Here is a 20,098-nt window from a genome sequence, read left to right as displayed (position 1 = left end):
GTTGTGTTCAAAGCAAGAGCAATTTTACATGTTTTTAACTTGCTAATCCATTTAGGATAGTGGTCTAATGTAAGCTCTTCAGATAGATAGTTTTAGGATAACACATGGATTATCAGGCAGTCCAATGACAGTACTAGAAATTACACTCACCTTCAGAGCCAGTGTCAGTTCAGGAAAGCTATTTTAGATCTAGTTTGGGGCAATATGTGGGGAAGGGGCACAAGGGATATTCAGTTAACATTTCTGGGATGTTTGATATTTTTCATTAACCATTTTATGGAGAATCCTCGTGAGTACTAGGTGATTCTGGGGTCACTTTACCAGTGTAATTCAGCTAGTTTTTGTCCATATTTTATTTTATTTGAAACACTTGGGAATGACTCAGCTGTGGGATATTATCTTTAAGCTTAACATTCACTTCCTGATATACATGGAATCTTTGCCAGGGGAATATTTATTATGTGAGTGCATGCAGGCAAGTAAAAGTTGTCATACCACAAAATCTTCTCTAATAAACTGATGGTTCTCATCGTCCTATGACTCTGTCACAGCCTTTAACAGTAGTGTTTCTTTCTGTCTGTGTGTCCAGGTCTTTGTTAATCTTATTGATGACTTATAATAACTTGTTGACAATATAGTATTATATTCATTTAACTGGCTCTGTTTATTTAATGCCTCTGATGCACTGGGCACTGTTTGAAGTGTTGAATCTAGCTGGCAAATTTCCTGCCTTTATGGAGCTTACCTTTTGGGGGGTGTGTGTGTGGAGGTTGGGGCAGATGCTAAATAAGCAAAAATATAATATAGTAGTAGTACGTAACATGTAGGTAGTACCCTAGGAAGGAAATTAGATGTATTAGAGAGCTGACACATGAATGAAGTGAAGAGATAATAAAAAGTCATGGGGGAGTTTTGAGTAGGATCTGTTTTAGATTTTAAAATATTTACTGGGGTTCCCATGTAGAGGATAGAGATTCTGTGTCCCTCTCAACCCCCTGCCATTGGAAGCTAGGAGGAACATTAGGAACATTGCAAGGGTCCAGGAGAGAGGAAATGGTGGAATTTTATTGGATTTTATAGGATTTTATTGGTGGAAGAGAAGGAAAGTGGTTGTATTGTAAAGTAAAATAGCTGATCTCATAAAAGATAGAGGATTTCATGATGTCTATGAAAACTTTGCTGAATCGCTAAAATCGTATGGAACACTATTGTCAAATGAGATTTGGGCAGAGGTGAGACTGGTTAACAGTTGAAGATGGGAAAATAGACAAACATGATATTTTCTTCAAAAGAGTGTTTTGATATTTTCTTGAAACAAGTAATTTGATTATCACTCAAGGTTTGAGAGAGACACTTGGGAAAATGATGTGGCTTTAAATATTCTTGGGAAATGACCCTTAAGATTTGGATGTGAAATTAAACATGGGAAGAATGTTACGTTATACTATCAATATTTAAGTTTTTTTTTATTTTTAAGAAATAGCATGTAGTTGAATTATAATTTTTCCCTCATAATTATTAGCTTCATTATTTAAATGCCAGATTTTTTTTTTTATTTCTCACTGTAATGTTTTGGTCTCTCTTTTAATTGGTTTACTTAAAAAAAAGACTTTTTGTGGATTCTTTTTTTTTTTTTTCTTTCTATAATGAGGACCTTTTTAATAAGATCGTTAAATCCCTTAGATAGATTTTGGGTTTATGGTCAGGTTTATGTATTTAATGAAAATAAAAAGAAAAGACATATAACTCTTACCACCCCCGATCAGTTTGTTTTCTTTTTTTTTTTTAACATCTTTATTGGAGTATGATTGCTTTACAATGTTGTATTAGTTTCTGCTGTATAACAAAGTGAATCAGCCATATGCATACATATATCCCCATATCCCCTCCCTCTTGCGTCTCCCTCCCACACTGCCTATCCCACCCCTCTAGGTGGTCACAAAGCACTGAGCTGATCTCCCTGTGCTATGTGGCTGCTTCCCACTAGCTACCTGTTTTACATTTGGTAGTGTATATATGTCAGTGCTACTCTTTCACTTCGTTCCAGCTTACCCTTCCCCCTCCCCGTATCCTCAAGTCCATTCTCTACCTCTGCATCTTTATTCCTGTCCTGCCCTTAGGTTCATCAGAACCATTTTCTTTATTTTTTTAGATTCCATATATATGTGTTAGCATACGGTATTTGTTTTTCTCTTTCTGACTTACTTCACTCTGTATGACAGACTCTAGGTCCATCCACCCTCACTGCAAATAACTCAACTTCGTTTCGTTTTATGGCTGAGTAATATTCCATTGTATATATGTGCCACATCTTCTTTATCCATTCATCTGTCAGTGGACACTTAAGTTGCTTCCATGGCCCGTCAGTTTGTTTTCTGTATACCATGATTAGCTGTAATTGTCATATCCTGTCAGTTCTCTTCCTGCTGCCTTGTTTAGACCCCAAGTATCTCATGGTGTCGAGCAGTGGTCTTTTAATTATACTTCTACAGTGTATTGTGAGAAATCTGATGTTACTTTCCTGCTTAAAATCGTTCAGTTACTTTCCATTGCATGTAAATTGGTTTAGATCTAACTCTTTTGCATGGCCTTCCATAATCCCGTGTACCCTGCCTACTATTTTTGTGCTTCAGAATTGAATTTAACTCCCCAAGCAGGATGTTAGGGTACCTTTGCTTATATTGTGTTTTGCCTAGAAACTCCTCCTGGATTCCTCTCTTTTTTTTTTTTTTTTTTAATAAATTTATTTATTTTTGGCTGCATTGGGTCTTCGTTGCTGTGCGTGGGCTCTCTCCAGTCGTGGCGAGCTGGGACCACTCTTAGTTGCAGTGCACGGACCTCTCACTGCGGTGGCCCCTCCTGTTTTGGAGCACGGGCTCTGAGCACGCGGGCTTCAGTAGTTGTGGCACGTGGGCTCAGTAGTTGTGGCTCGCGGGCTCTAGAGCACAGGCTCAGCAGTTGTGGCGCACGGGCCTAGTTGCTCTGCGACATGTAGGATCCTCCTGGAGCAGGGCTCGAACCCATGTCCCCTGCATTGGCAGGTGGACTCTTTAACCACTGTACCACCAGGGAATTCCCCTGGATTTCTCTCTTAAGTAGCTATCCCACCCCACCCCACCCCAGCTGCTCCCAAGAATCCAGCCAAGGGTGAGCTTTTCTCTATTTTTTTTTTTAATTTTTTAATTTTTTAATTCTAATTTTAATTTTTGGCTGCGTTGGGTCTTTGTTGCTGTGTGCAGGCTTTCTCTAGTTGCGGTGAGTGGGGGCTACTCTTCGTTGTGCTGCGCGGGCTTCTCATTGTGGTGGCTTCCCTTGTTACGGAGCAAGGGCTCTTAGGTGTGCAGGCTTCAGTAGTTGTGGCACGTGGGCTCAGTAGGTGTGGCTCGCGGGCTCTAGAGTGCAGGCTCAGTAGTTGTGGCACACAGCTTAGTTGCTCTGCGGCATGTGGGATCTTCCCAGACCAGGGCTCAAAACCATGTCCCCTGCACTGGCAGGCGGATTCTTAACCACTGCGCCACCAGGGAAGTCCCTGTGTGTCTGTCATTTTTGCCAAAGGTCCAGATGAATCAAAATGAAGGAAAAAGCAAGGGGTCACTTTATGGATGTTAGAAGTATTTAACTATTATAAAGAATATATATATATATATATATATATAACGGTGAGTTAGTACCTTGTGAATTTGTATATTTTATCATTTGAGTGAATAAACTAGTAAAATTCAAGGAATTTGATATTGTGTAATGGCTCCTGGACTAGGTTAAGAAATTCCTCTTTAACTCACCCACACAGCTCTATGCAGTTATACTTAACCCCGTGACATGCCCCCTCCCCCAAGTCATTAAAAAAAAAAATGTGTGATGGGGAGAGGGTGGTTGGTGGTTAGGGATGGCTCTTTGGTATAGTGGATGAAAATGGACCCATCTTCTCTGTTATTGCATATTGGGTCTTTGGCTGGATTATGACCACTGACCAGAGCAGTGTTAATGGCTTCTTCTTCACATATTAATGCTTAAGTTTTTGGTACTTTTTGGCAATTATTATTGGTTTAACTGCTTTGTTTTACTTGGGAAGATAACTTCTTAAATTTTATTTTAATTTTTATTTATTTATCTATCTATTTATTTATTTATTTCATTGTCTTTTATTTATTTATTTTTTGGCCACATTGCGTGGCTTGTGGGATCTTAGTTTCCCAACCAGGGACCGAACCCTGGCCCTTGGCAGTGAAAGCGCGGAGTCCTAACCACTGGACTGCCGGGGAATTTCCTAAGATAACTGTTTTTAAAACGTAGGAATTGAAATGTTCTTACGGTCAAGTCTAACTCTAATCCTTACAGATTTGTCCCTAATTTATTATATATTTTAAACAAATCTTCTACATAAACCTAAAGAGTTTTTAATATAACATTTATTTCCCTTTATCCAGGAGGGGAATTATACAATATAGGAAATTCTCCATACACAGCCTGACACTATTTTCCGTACAGTAAGTCTCCTACATACGAATGAGTTTCGTTCCTAGAGAGCATTCGTAAGTCCAATTTGTTCGTTAAGTCCAACAAAGTTAGCCTAGGTACCCAACTAACACAATCGGCTATATAGTACTGTACTGTAATAGGTTTATAATACTTTTCACACAAATAATACATAAAAAACAAACACAAAAAATAAAGAAAACATTTTTCATCTTATAGTACAGTACCTTGAAAAGTACAGTAGTACAGTACAACACCTGGCATACAAGGGCTGGCATCAAGGGAACAGGCAAGAAGAGTTACCGACTGGAGGAGGGAGAAGAGGTGGGAGATGGTAGAGCTGAAGGATCATCAGTAATAGGAGTCGGAGGGCAAGCTGCTCACTCCTGAGTTTGATGGCACAGGTTCTGGTTCCTTGCTGGATTCAATTCTCTCTACTCTCTTGAAAAAACAATCCAGTGATGTCTGGGTAGTAGCTCTTTTTTTCTCGTCATAGATGACACGGTAGCACTGGATTGCATTCTGAACGGTAGCTGCAACCTTCATGTACCGTTCTACATTCAGGTCCTATGCCTCAAAAACTAACAGTGCCTCCTCAAAGAAAATCCCCTTGCCATTTCCTGTATCGTGAATCTCTTCGGTTCTTCAGTTACTTCTTCTTCCTCTTGTCTCTCTTGGTGATTCTTAGCAGTACCAGCTACATCACCACTGCTTTTACCATTGCTTCTGGACATCCTGGGCTTGAAATAAAGATACTGTACTACTGTACTCTATATAGTACTGTACAGTAAAGTACACAAAAGCACAACCACTTATAGAGGAGGCATGCGTGTGACAATGTACACCAGACACGTGAACTAACTTATGTGATTGGACATGCGAACACATGTTTGCATCTTTGAAAGTTCGCAACTTGAAGGTTCGTATATAGGGGACTTGTATTTCCAAGGTTAGATGATTATGAACAGACCTTAAGAAATCTCTGCTACACTTGCATTTATTGTGGCGAGTACTGAGGATTACTTGCCTTAACTCTGACCCTATACCATGCAGAGGATGCCATAGGCGATGGAGGATACTGAAGAATCTTATGGAATTTTCAACTTGAACAAACACAAAGAAACACAAACACAGAAAACAAATTTCCTTGGCAATAATGTAAAGGGTACTCTTCATACATCTGTAGTTTCTCATTAATTTGATAGGTAATAGAATTGCAGCAAGTAATGAAAAATTTTTTTGAAATAGTTCAATTTCCTTTATTTAGAATATTTGAAGAATCCTTCAGTCACTCAGCCAGTTTTTGGAGGTGTATCAGGCATGTATAAAACACAGTTTTAGGCACTGGAGATACAGCTGTGAATATGACAGACCCTAGAACTCTGCTCACATGGTTATATAAAGGATGGAAAATAAGCTATGCTGTCAAATTAATTATTCTGCTTAAAATGTGGTGTAAATAGACTTTTTGATTCCAGTAATTAAAATAATCAAAATGCATTTAACTTTAAAACTTTAGTAATTATGTTTGATGAGTAGGTATTTTAGGATTTTTGAAAAACATCTTTGGGTTCTTGTTATAAACTGTAATTGTCACTGCTTGGTAAAGATACTACCAGTCCTTTCTAATTCTGAAATCTGAGGTGTGAATAGGACAGATTTCGATGTGCATGAGTGTCAACCAAACCTCTTGTTTGACATGCAGATTTTTGAACCCCACCCCCAAAATCTGATCATTAGGTCTGAGGTGAGTTCCTGAGATTCACATGTAGGCCTGGAGGATCATACTTTAAAAATACGTAAATACTGGTTTAGTGGGCAGTGAATACGTCTGTATTACTGACATGTTTTAAAAATCTCTAAGTAAGATATACTTATTTTCCTTTTCATAAAAGAAAGCTCTGACATTCAACACTAAAGTTTTATAACTATCTTAAGTTTATTTCATCTTTGGGGAAGATAGGGTAAAATTTTCTATTTATTTTACTCTGTACTTTGTAAAGTTACATATCCTTCTGTAATGTCTTAAAAATGCCTCGAGTTATGTTCCTGGGCTTGAGAGAGCCAAAGCAGTTAAAATTACGTTTCTTGGAAGGAAGCAAATTATTGGTATTTAACAACCATTCCCTGTTGATTCCAATCGTATTACTGTGATTAGACCCTCTTGCTTATGGCCTTTTGCGCTTTCAGGTTAGAGTCATGTAGGAAACTTTTCACCCCTTTGCTTATTATAGGTGTACCTTGATTCTGGGAGGTCAGGGATGGGAGAGGCTGGGAAAACCAAAGCTATACATTGTAACCCTAGCTTAGATATAAGGATAATTGAATGCAAGCATAAAATTTCATGTGCTGTCACCATTTTCTATTTCTGCTGTTTACTGTCTCTCCCCTACCCAAGTTCCAGTATATTTTTCCCATTCAGATCCTCTACCTTTGAATCTTTTGTTGCTATTTTTGGAATGCTTCCTCTGCTTTCTTTGTTTTTAAAACCTTTTTCTGAGATGATTTCAGAGACCTGGGTTTTTGTAACACTAAGATTTGTGGCAATTACATCATCTGATAATTAAAAATTTCTCCTCTGCGAATTATAACTAAATTGTAACTATTATAACTATTCCCACTCATTGATAAGTGGTTAGAATATAACGGAGTCAAATGCAACACTTAGCCTAACAAACTGGGACTTTTATTAGCTTTGTTGGAGACAAATGAGTTTTGTCAGTCTTCTTTTGAGCTTATTATTCTGTTTTTGAAATTCTACCAAGCAAATTATTTACTTCCAAAGGCAGTAAAGCAGTAGATTCAGACCTGTTCCATCTTTCAGAAATTTTCCATTACATTTGCTTTTCACATCTGCCAGCAGTAAGTTTCTCCCTGAGGAAGCTCTTATAATGAAAACTTTAAAATGAATTGCCCTTTTGCTTTTCTTTTTAAACTTTAGTAATATTATGGAATTACAGACCTTTTAAAAGGCAGCGTAATATTAGGTTCGTACAGTCCTCCTATGTACTGTATATCTACAACCGTTTCTAACCATCTACCATTAAAAGGGGACAAAGGGTGTTGGGGGAAGTTTTTCCTGGATATTTGAAATACTCTGATAACTTCTATTCTTTGAAGAATAAATTGAATCTCTTTTTCCTAAAGATCATAGATATGTACTTTGGAGCCCAATAATTTTATTATTGAACTACCCTTACGTTCCTGAAGTAAATCCAAAGCTTGTATGATATATAGGTTTTCATAACCTTTTTGGGAAACCTTTGGAGTCAGATGTGTTTCATTATGTAGTGTTATGTCTGTGCCCCCATACCCTTCCCTCCCCAATTTAGAAAGGTAACACAGTACATATGCCATATATTACATATACTGGAGGAGGAGTAAAACGCGGTTCCATATAATCAAGCACATTAATATTTCAGCATTGAAGCATGCATGTTAGCAGTCAGTGAGATAAACAGTATCGAATCTGTTCAGGTCAGGTTTTCACTTCAAAAAGTTACAAAAAGTGTTTGATTTTCATAGTTTTGGGTTTTAGGAACTGAAGTTTTAGGTAATCTTTTTTTTTGTTTGTTTAACATCTTTATTGGAGTATAATTGCTTTAAAATGGTGTGTTAGTTTCTGCTTTATAACAAAGTGAATCAGTTATACATATACATATGTCCCCATATCTCTTCCCTCTTGCGTCTCCCTCCCTCCACCCTCCCTATGCCACCCCTCCAGGTGGTCACAAAGCACCGAGCTGATCTCCCTGTGCTATGTGGCTGCTTCCCACTAGCTATCGATTTTACATTTGGTAGTGTATATGTGTCCATGCCACTCTCTCACTTTGACCCAGCTTACCCTTCCTCCTCCCCATGTCCTCAAGTCCATTCTCTAGTAGGTCTGTGTCTTTATTTCCGTCTTGCCCCTAGGTTCTTCATGACCATTTTTTTTTTTCTAGATTCCATATATATGTGTTAGCATACAGTATTTGTTTTTCTCTTTGTGACTTACTTCACTCTGTACGACAGACTCTAGGTCCATCCACCTCACTACAAATAACTCAATTTCGTTTCTTTTTATGGCGGAGTAATATTCCATTGTATATATGTGCCACATCTTCTTTATCCATTCATCTGTCAGTGGACACTTAGGTTGCTTCCATGTCCTGGCTATTGTAAATAGAGCTGCAATGAACATTGTGGTATATGATTCTTTTTGAGTTATGGTTTTCTCTGGGTATATGCCCAGTAGTGGGATTGCTGGGTCGTATGGTAGTTCTATTTTTAGTTTTTTAAGGACCCTCCATACTGTTCTCTATAGTGGCTGTATCAATTTACATTCCCACCAATAGTGCAAGAGGGTTCCCTTTGCTCCACACCCTCTCCAGCATTTATTGTTTGTAGATTTTTTTGATGATGGCCATTCTGACCAGTGTGAGATGATATCTCATTGTAGTTTTGATTTGCATTTCTCTAATGATTAATGATGTTGAGCATTCTTTCATGTGTTTGTTGGCAATCTGTATATCTTCTTTGGAGAAACGTCTGTTTACATCTTCTGCCCATTTTTGGATTGGGTTGTTTGTTTTTTTGATATTGAGCTGCATGAGCTGCTTGTAAATTTTGGAGATTAAGCCTTTGTCAGTTGCTTCATTTGCAAATACTTTCTCCCATTCTGAGGGTTGTCTTTTTGTCTTGTTTATGGTTTCCTTTGCTGTGCAAAAGCTTTTAAGTTTCATTAGGTCCCATTTGTTTATTTTTGTTTTTATTTCCATTTCTCTAGGAGGTGGGTCAAAGAGGATCTTGCTGTGATTTATGTCATAGAGTGTTCTGCCTATGTTTTCCTCTGAGAGTTTGATAGTGTCTGGCCTTACATTTAGGTCTTAATCCATTTTGAGTTTATTTTTGTGTATGGTGTTAGGGAGTGTTCTAATTTCATCCTTTTACATGTAACTGTCCAGTTTTCCCAGCACCACTTATTGAAGAGGCTGTCTTTTCTCCATTGTATATTCTTGCCTCCTTTATCAAAGATAAGGTGACCATATGTGCGTGGGTTTATCTCTGGGCTTTCTATCCTGTTCCATTGATCTATATTTCTGTTTTTATGCCTGTAGCATACTGTCTTGATTACTGTAGCTTTGTAAGTATTGTATGAAGTCATGGATCCTGATTCCTCCAGCTCCGTTTTTCGTTCTCAAGATTGCTTTGGCTATTCGGGGTCTTTTGTGTTTCCATACAAATTGTGAATTTTTTTGTTCTAGTTCTGTGAAAAATGCCAGTGGTAGTTTGATAGGGATTGCATTGAATCTGTAGATTGCTTTGTGTAGTAGAGTCATTTTCACAATGTTGATTCTTCCAATCCAAGAATATGGTGATCTCTCCATCTGTTTGTATCATCTTTAATTTCTTTCATCAGTGTCTTATAATTTTCTGCATGCAGGTCTTTTGTCTCCTTAGGTAGGTTTATTCCTAGGTATTTTATTCTTTTTGTTGCAGTGGTAAATGGGAGTGTTTTCTTGATTTCACTTTCAGATTTTTCATCATTAGTGTATAGAAACCTAAGAGATTTCTGTGCATTAATTTTGTATCCTGCTACTTTACCAGATTCATTGATTAGCTCTAGTAGTTTTCTAGTAGCATCTTTAGGATTCTCTATGTATAGTGTCATGTCATCTGCAAACAGTGACAGCTTTAATTCTTCTTTTCCAATTTGGATTCCTTTTATTTCTTTTTCCTCTCTGATTGCCATGGCTAGGACTTCCAAAACTATGTTGAATAATAGTGGTGAGAGTAGGCAGCCTTGTCTTGTTTCTGGTCTTAGTGGAAATGGTTACAGTTTTTCACCATTGAGGACGATGTTGGCTGTGGGTTTGTCATATATGGCCTTTATTATGTTGAGGTAAGTTCCCTCTATGCCTACTTTCTGGAGGGTTTTTGTCATAAATGGGTGTTGAATTTTGTCGAAAGCTTTCTCTGCATCTATTGAGATGATCATATGGTTTTGTGTAATTTTTTTGAGCCCAATATTTTAATTTTTTAATTTTAATTTTATTATTTATTTAGTATTATTTTTAAAAATATTTATTTATTTATTTATTTGTCTGCTTCGGATCTCAGTTGCAGGATCTTCGTTGGGGCATGTGGGATTTTAAGTTGTGACATGCAGGCTCTTAGTTGCGGCATTCGGGATCTAGTTCCCTGACCAGGGATCGAACCCAGGTCATCTCCATTGGGAGCGTGAAGTCTTAAGCACTGGACCACCAGGGAGGTCCCAAGCCCAATATTTTTAAAAGCCAAACTGTATATTGCTGAAAAGGCCATTGAAATCACCGATGTTTATTTGTGTAAAATCTGTTGTATAAAATTTGTTGTAATATCTTGTTGAAATTCTTACAAATACCACAAGATGAGTAGTAGTACTGTCTATTCTAATGAGTCCGAGACACTGTAGGAGAAAAGATTTCATGTTAATTTCAATTGAATTTTGCATCAAAATCAGGAAATTATTACTGTCCTAGAGAATTGCATTTGCAAAAGTTGTAACTGTCAGAGTAACATACATATGTGTATTAGGTACTGTTTTGTAATTTACATGTGTTAATCTCATATAGCCCTCAGAATAAATGCCGTGTGTCCTTTTCATTTTACAAATGAAGTAAATTGAGTCATAGAGATGAAGCAATTTGCCCAGCCTCACATATTTAATAGCATAATCAGTATTCTAAAGCAGACATCCTTACTCTGGAGCCTGTAAAACCTTGGGAGGTAAAACGGTTTTGGAGATCATCGAGTTAATAATAAAACATCAAAAAGAAGATCAATAGAAACTTATCGTTCAAAAATGGCAGGGCAGTGATTCTTCAAGAAGAGAAAACATATGTCACTTCGGCAGTCTTACATAAGGATTCTGGAATTATACTGCCTGGGTTCAAATTTCAATTCCACACCTTATTAGCAGTTTGAACTTAGGCAAGTTTATTATTAACTTCTGTACACCTCAGTTTTCTCATTATTAAAATGAGGATAATAAGACCAGTCTTGACTGATAAAATGTGGTCATACATGTAAGGAAATGAGAGAATAATACCTGACACATAATAAGCACTCAGTAGATGGTAGCACTCAATAGATGAGTCATGTTGATTTTGTATGATTTGTTTGAATAGCTTTGTCAAATGTTAAAGGGTATGTGGAATTAGAAAGGAAAAATCAAAACTGAAGAGTGATTTCTAGTATCTCCTGAGGTGTCTGCAAAACTGGGGCCACGAAAATTTTGGTTTTTTAGTAAGTGGCGTTTACCATTAATTTGAAATTCAATGCTTCTATGTTAAGTAAGTGACAGAAAAGCATTATTTTGAGGAGAGCAAGTGCTTTAGCTTTCATCTGTTTATAATACTGGGGATTACTGCCTTGGTAGAAAGGCAATAAAATAGTCACAAACTTTACTATTTAAAAAAAATTAAAGTCATATTTGGTTTTAATTAGTCATTATTAAAATTTATAAGTCAGATTATTTTCATGTTACACGTTTCTCACGTTGCTCAGTTTTGGGAAACTGGTTCAGTAATTTTATGTAGAATACTGGAAAGGAAGGGGGTTTGGCAGTAGCCCCATATTGTTTATTGAATGTAGAGTTTATTCTGTCTTAAGTTTATAGTAATGGAAAAACAAATCAGTGACAGAAATTAGTCTGATTTCATGTGTGTACACAGATTTTTTTTTGTTTGGTTCATTCAATTCCATTATTTATTTAAAAACCTCATAATGTTATTTTCTTTATGTTCAGCCTTAAATTATCTCAATACATTTTATTTTGCTCACATATTAAAATCCTCTATCATTTAATTAATTTTGTGCCTATTGGTATTTGAATGTGAATTATCCTTTTTCAAGTAAAAGCCCAGTCTAAAACTAGTTACCCACTATTTTTACCAAGAGTAAAACACTGTTTTCTCTTAGCTTCCTATTCATTATAGATATAGCTTATATGTGAAATTGACTTAACAGTCTTTTTTTTATTATTTATTTAAACATATTTTTTATTTCTTTTTTTTAAATTGAAGGACAGTTGATTTGCAATGTTGTGTTAGTTTCAGGTGTACTGCAATGTGATTCAGTTATATATATATATATATATATATATATACACACACACACACACATGCACACATATATACACAAATACACACATAAATACATATATATACACACATAAATACATATACATATATATATATATATATATATTCTTTTTCAGATTTTTTTTCCCTTATAGGTCATTACAAAATTGTATAGGTCCCTGTGCTGTACAGTAGGTCCTTGTTGATTATCTATTTTATATATAGTGGTGTGTATCTGTTAATCCCAAACTCCTAATTTATCCCTCCCCCCCATTTCCCCTTTGGTACCATAAATTTGTTTTCTATGCCTTTGAATCTGTTTCTGTTTTGTATATAAGTTCATTTGTAAAAGTCTATCTTTTAATTACAAAGTATATCTTTGCCTTTGGAAGCAAATAATTTAAGTGACAGTAAGTAGTTTTGTGACATCTACTTGCATAACTGTGAATTTCCCTTGTAACTTGGATTAACAGCTGTATAGTTTTCATATGTTTTTAGCTGAGCTCCTCGTTGTCACTAGCAAGAACATTAAGAATTTTTTTATCATCTTATTTTCCCCATCATGAATAAAGTGTATTATTCCTAACTCAGTTTTAGTTACTATCTTGAAATTTTCTTCTTGCCCTTGCCATTTTTGGTGGCTTTATTTTTATAATTTATTTGAAATAATTTCAAGTTATTTATTTGACATGTATTTGAAATAATTGATGACTCTCATATTTACAGGTTGCCGTTTTTTTCACTTTTCTCCTTAAATTATGTCTATGAAGTGGGTTGGGCTAATCCAGGATTTCCTCACTCTTCAGTTGTAGAATATGATGTGCCTAGGGAGCATAGCATGGTGGCTCAGTGTAGACTCTAGAACCTGACTGCGTGGCTTTGAATCCTAACTCTGCTATTGGCTAACTTTGTTAACTTGGGCCAAACGTATAATCTGTCAGTGGCTGAGTTTCCTCACTTGAGAAATAGGAATAATAATAGTGTCTACCTGAGTTATGAAGTTTAAATTACTCAGGTCAGTGCCTAGAGCATGGTAAATGCTCAATAAATGATAGCTATTAATATTGCTGTTGTCATTACCATCTGTGGATTGTCGCTAACTCAGAGATAAGAAGTAGAATAGCACCAGAATCAAGAGAACCCAGCCCAGGCAGTGCTTTCTAATATTCTCTTCTAATCATGTTACTTTATACACACATAGAAACACACACACACACACACGCGCACACACACACACACATTTTAAAAAGCAGAATTAAAGGGATTTATTTTCTCAGATTGCTTCTGTTGCAGTTGTGTATGCATTAATAAATTTTCTTAGTGAATAAGATTAAGATCTGAAATAAAATAAATTTCAAACTCTGCAGTTATTATTAATAAAATACCATTTAATACCTGTAATTTCAATACCTTCAACAATCTGATGAGTACTATTTTTAAACATGTATTTGAAATGTAGTGTTATCTCACTATATACACTGATATATCAATATCATTGTTCCAGCCTGCAGTCAAAGAAGTCTGAATTACAACACCATAAAATAATTATATCTAGAAATAGTTCTGTTCTGTCAACCTCTAAATGTGCAGCTTAATAATTTTATTAATGTTTATACAGATAATAGGGAATTGGGTTTCATTAGTGGAAGGAACACAGATTTTTTTTTTTTAACATCTTTATTGGAGTATAATTGCTTTACAATGTTGTTGTTAGTTTCTGCTGTATAACAAAGTGAATCAGCCACATGCATACATATATCCCCATATCCCCTCCCTCTTGCGTCTCCCTCCCACCCGCCCTATCCCACCCCTCTAGGTGGTCACAAAGCACCGAGCTGATCTCCCTGTGCTATGCAGCTGCTTCCCACTGGCTATCTATTTTACATTTGGTAGTGTATATATGTCAATGCTACTCTCTCACTTCGTCCCAGCTTACCCTTCCCCCTCCCCATGTCCTCAAGTCCATTCTCTACATTTGCATCTTTACTCCTGTCCTGCCCCTAGGTTCATTAGAACCATTTTTTTTTTTTTTTAGATTCCATATATATGTGTTAGCATATGGTATTTATTTTTCTCTTTCTGACCTACTTCATTCTGTATGACAGTCTCTAGGTCCATCCACCTAACTGCAAATAACTCAATTTCATTTCTTTTTATGGTTGAGTAATATTCCATTGTATATATGTGCCACATCTTCTTTATCCATTCATCTGTCGATGGACACTTAGGTTGCTTCCATGTCCTGGCTATTGTAAATAGTGCTGCATGAACATTGTGGTACACGTCTCTTTTTGAATTATGGTTTTCTCAGGGTATATGCCCAGTAGTGGGATTGCTGGGTCATATGGTAATTCTATTTTTAGTTTTTTAAGAAACCTCCATACTGTTCTCCATAGTGACTGTATCAATTTACATTTCCACCAACAGTGCAAGAGGGTTCCCTTTTCTCCACATCCTCTCCAGCCTTTATTGTTTGTAGATTTTTTGATGATGGCCATTCTGACCAAGGAACACAGATTTTTGAATGCATGGCATTTCCTCATTTTTAGCCCTGTTAGTCCCTGGTTAGAGTATACTGAAAATAGCATGTGATCCTGTCATATCAGTTCATGACTCTGTGTAAGGAAAGTGAGCATTGGTTATATTTCATCAAAAGAAATTCATTACAAGATTGTGTTAATTCTTTAATTTGTAGTATAAGTGCTTTGAAGGGTCTTTCTTACATAAGTCTTACTATAGGAATGGTTAAGAACACAGTGAATATCTATTATTATGTATTGCTTTATAAAAAAAGACTACTGTGAAGACAGTTGCATCTCATTTATTATATTTTTGAAAGCGTAAGGTTGTATGTTATTGACGAATTTTATTAATAAAGGGTAAAATTTATTGAACATCTACCGTTTTTTGGCATTGTACTGAGAAATTAACCCACTTAATTAAATCTTATACCTCTCTGAAGTATCTTACTCATTTAGCAGATGGAGAAGCTAGAGGCCAAATAAGATCAATAACTTGCCCAGAGTCATTTAGCTGCTAACAGGTGAAATTCAAACCCACTCTGTACTCTTAAGAGTGCCTCTCATATTATAACCTTTGTGATTATTTGAGTACTGAAGTGAATAATGATTTTGTATATTTATGTAAAGAGACGCACTGAAATTAGTATACTTAATTCCTTAATTTCATTAGGGTAGACAAAAATATAAACATTTCTATAGTAGAAATAGGGAAGAATTTTTAAAAATGTAAAAAACTGTTGATCTGTCATGGTTGATGTATAAATTATATCATTTTCAGGTGTTAATAGTCCTCGTAGGCTAATTTATTTAAAGAAGGGTAGGAGATAAGAGTGAAGTGATAAGATAGATATGGTAAGATAGCACTCTTAGGAAGAAAAGCTAGTCGGGACTTCTAGAGGTTTTTCTAGGGTTAGGTAGGAAAATGCACAGAGAATATAATCAAATAGAAAGAACCAATAGAGAAAGTAGATTATGTTCCACTAGGGCAGAGGTAATTAGAATATAGATTTTGGGTTATGAAAGAAAGATTATTGGTATTTTACCATTTCTTCCATTCCTTTGATAGTTTTCTTTCACGTGAGGTGATTATCATAACATTTTGGAGCTTGAAGGGACTCTAGATATAGCTAGAGATAGCTAGTCTCCACTCATCTCACTTTGCAGATACGGAAACAGTTATTATAAGGTATTTGTCCAAGGGCAGTAGCTCTAGTGTCATAACAGGATCTGTTAACCATAGCTTTTGATTTCATGCTTGTGCTCTTTTCCCAATATTCTAAGTCCTCTTTTCCTTAGAGTTCAAACAGCTTATTAACCTATCTGAAAATGAAATTGTAGGAAATACTTCTATATATACACCTATCTTATGATTATTCCCTACTGACATTCTTTCAAGGTGGGTATATTTAAGGTGGTGGGATGAAGGGGTAAATTGTTTAAATATTTACTAATTTTTTGTTTATGGGATATGTATTTATTTGATGTCTAATTAAATTATTGGTAATAAATATTTTCTTTGCATAGAAATTAGAAATATTGAATTTATATATGATATATTTTAGATTTACTTTTTTTGTTGCTAAGAGAATGTAAAAACTGAAATCACATTTTTCTTTCTTCATTTTGCAGTAGTATTATTGATTCCACAGAATACAGCCAACCTCCAGGTTTCAGTGGCAGTTCTCAGGTAAATGATACATCTAACAGTATGTTCTAGTGGTACCATAAATATAATCACCTGAGTTGTAAAATCACAGATGAGTTTACTGGAATGTCCTGTCATAAAGACAGCTGTTTTGAATGCTGTGGCATTGATTAGGACTTGAATAGCTCTGATACATAATCAAATATATATTTGCTCATCACTGAGTTAAAAAAATTTTTTAATATACTGGTAACATCAGACCTTGAGAGGAAGGAAATACCATAAGAGGAAATTATGAGTAATCAGGGCATTGCTTCTCTCAGAGATAGGAAAGTTGTAATTTATTGATGATTACCCATTATTATGTTGAAACATGTAGCTTTTCTGTGGAAAGTAAACTACAGGCTTGAGTAAAATAGACTCTGGCTTCTCCTTTTCTTTAATTAATTGTATGATTATTTTGATTCTTACTGTCTTCATCTCTGACTTGGGGATGCTGATATTTGTCAAATATAATTTTTAGGCCAGACTTTTTTTTTTTTTTTTTTTTTTTTAACTTTTCACATTGAAATAACTTCAGACTTAGAAGTTACAAGAATGGTAAAAAATAATTCCTTTATATACTGTATGCAGATTATCCAGATATTAACATTTGATCACATTTGCTTTATCATTCTCATTCTCTCTCTTTTACATATACACACATAAAATTTTTTCTTTGGATGTTTGAGCAGGGTACAGACATAATGTTCCTTTATCTCTAAATACCCCAGTGTATATTTCCTTAAAAACAAGGATATTGTCCTATGTAATCACAATATAACTTTAAAATTCAAGAAATTAATGTTGATATGGTGCTATTATCTAATCCCTATATCTTACTCAGTAGATTTTACAAATTGTCCTTACAGTATCCTTTATAATATCCTTTTTTCCTTAAAAGGAAAAAAAATAAGGCATTCAAATAAGGCATGTTCATTTGTATATTCATTTTATGTGATAGTGCAGTTATTTTTATCAAAGTGGAAAGAAAATTCTTTCGGATCATACAGCTTTTATTTGTGTTTTTCTTTCCCCACTACTTAAATAACTGCCTCTATTACTTTTATGGTTAGTTTGTGTAACTACTCTGTATATCCTGTGTTATCTTCAACTGCATGCTTGGATTTGGCCTATTGTTTTTTTATAGTAAGTTTATAGATTGGTTTGTATCTGTTTCTGAACAGCCATGAAAGCACCAGATCTAGGTGTTTTTTTAATAAGACAATGGGATATATCAGGAGAAATTTTTAAGAATTAAATTGAAACATCCTTAAGAACTTGAACAGGAAAAGCAGTCTCTGAACCTGGAAACAGGCTTGGCATTCACAGCTGGGCCTTGATGTTCTCCTTTTAAACATAATCTCACAGAACATCAACATCAGACATAGTCACTCTGGGACGGTGATGAAATGAAACAAAAACCAAGATCACTTCATAAACTTATTAAGCACATACAAAAAGAAGTCACTGTGCAAGCCATATAAAATACCAAACACACCTCTATCATGGCTAATATGAGCAGTTGCTGTTTCTTTACTAATTACAACTTTAGTCTCACTGTAGTTTTCTGTTCGTCTAGGTAAGATTTATTAAGGTACTCAATCACAGAATTATCCCCACTTCTTGACAGTATCCAATCCAGAGCAAAGCCTTACTTCCTTGAACCCTCCCCCAAATCACTTAACGTGGGCCTATATCCTATAAGTAGTTTGTAACATCCTCTTACCTTAACCTGTAGTGTGCTGTATTCTTCGCTGCAATGAGCAATAATAAAATTTGTTCAACTACAGGTGTGTTCCTATTGCTCTTTGGCTGCAGGGCTTTGACAAAGTCTACATAGAGGAACAGAGAAGATTTTCTACTATTGCCATTTATAGAGCATTAATATGGAATTTCTAGCAAATTCCATAAGCTAGAAACAATAGAAATTGAATAGAAAAAAAAAAGCAATCAGAATAGTGGGTTTTTTTTTTTAATTTTTACTGTTTGCATATAATAAAGGAGACTTCTGGTTTGAGATTGTACACTAAGCCAATGTAATCCCTCCAACCTCCACCCACTAGAAATCCCATTGACATATTGCTATCCTCACACTGAAAACTTAAAAAGAATTTATAAAGATAAAAAGAATACTTAGGAAGTCTACCTAACATGTGAGTCACTGTATGCAGAGTAAAAGCGTGCTTTTGGGTGAAGTAGTCTGGGACTCTCAGGAGACTCCAACCTTAGTATCTGCTGGAGGACAGGGAAGTTGCTGAGGAGGAAAACCTACTAGTGCTTATGGGATAGAACTAATATAACATATTGTGCCGAAGTCCTTAGGCTTCATTTCTAGGTATACTCTTTAGAAGAGACAGACTTAAAACAGATTGACACAGAAAGACTTTAAAACAAAGGAGTAGTTGAGGATAAACCTGGCAAATATAAGAATGGTAAGGAATACAACAAAAACAAACAACAAAAAAGGAAAGAAAAGTACAGACCAAAGTAGAACTCAAGGAAAAAATCATAGAAGATAGATACAGGTTTTCACATAATGAAAGGTATAATCCCACAAAGTAGTAGTAATTTGTGTGACATAATATAAAGCATTGGTATTTATATAAAGCAAAACCTATTAGAAATTTTCAAAAATTGATTAAAAGTTAAACATGGTAAGAGATTTTAAGGTATAGTCATCCTTCAGTATCCATGGGGGATTGGTTCCAGGAACCCCTGCAGGTACCAAAATCCAAGGTTGCTCAAGTCCTTGGATAAATTGGTGTATATTTGCATATAACCTGGGTAGCACATCCTCCTATATACTTTCTCACCTCTGGATTACTTGTAATAACTAATATAATGTAAATGCTATGTAAAAAGTTTTAAATATAATGTGAATACTGTGAAAATAGTTGCCAGTGCAGCTGCAAATTCGTTTTGCTTTTTGGAACTTTCTGGAATTTCTTCTTCTTTTTTGGGGGGGGGCTGTGTGTATGTGGATTTTTTTTGTCTGCGTTTGATTGAATTGTTAGATGCAGAACCTGTGGATATGGAGGGGCTACTGTATAATTCAAGAAGTAATTAAAGTAGAAATAAAAGTATTTAGGTAACATTTATTTTGCATTTACTATTCATGGACATTGCTCAATGAACTTTACATATATTAACTACTTTAATTCTTAGAACTTCCTTATGAGATAAGTACTATTACTATTATTTTCTATTTTATTGAGGAGGAAACTAGGGCAAAGAGAAGTTAAGGAGGTTGCCCAAGGTAATATAGCAGAGATTTTAACTCAGGCATTATGGCTTCAGGGCAGGTGCTT

The 20,098-nt window shown here is 35.4% G+C and overlaps 1 protein-coding gene across 3 annotated transcripts in view; it reads left to right on the top strand.

Annotated features, from left to right (window-relative positions):
• The window catches only part of COP1 (COP1 E3 ubiquitin ligase), a 273,507-nt gene that overhangs the window by 78,417 nt on the left and 174,992 nt on the right, over nt 1–20,098 (top strand). For all 3 annotated transcript variants that reach the window (XM_068541298.1, XM_068541299.1, XM_068541297.1), the window contains one exon: nt 16,733–16,790. In XM_068541298.1, the coding sequence (XP_068397399.1) occupies nt 16,733–16,790 (58 nt within the window). The remainder of the gene's footprint in view (nt 1–16,732; nt 16,791–20,098) is intronic.

The sequence above is a fragment of the Eschrichtius robustus genome, chromosome 3, assembly GCF_028021215.1.
Source record: "Eschrichtius robustus isolate mEscRob2 chromosome 3, mEscRob2.pri, whole genome shotgun sequence".
NCBI lineage: Eukaryota > Metazoa > Chordata > Mammalia > Artiodactyla > Eschrichtiidae > Eschrichtius > Eschrichtius robustus.
Note: the sequence above shows the minus strand (reverse complement) of the source record. Positions and strands in the feature narration are given on the sequence as shown.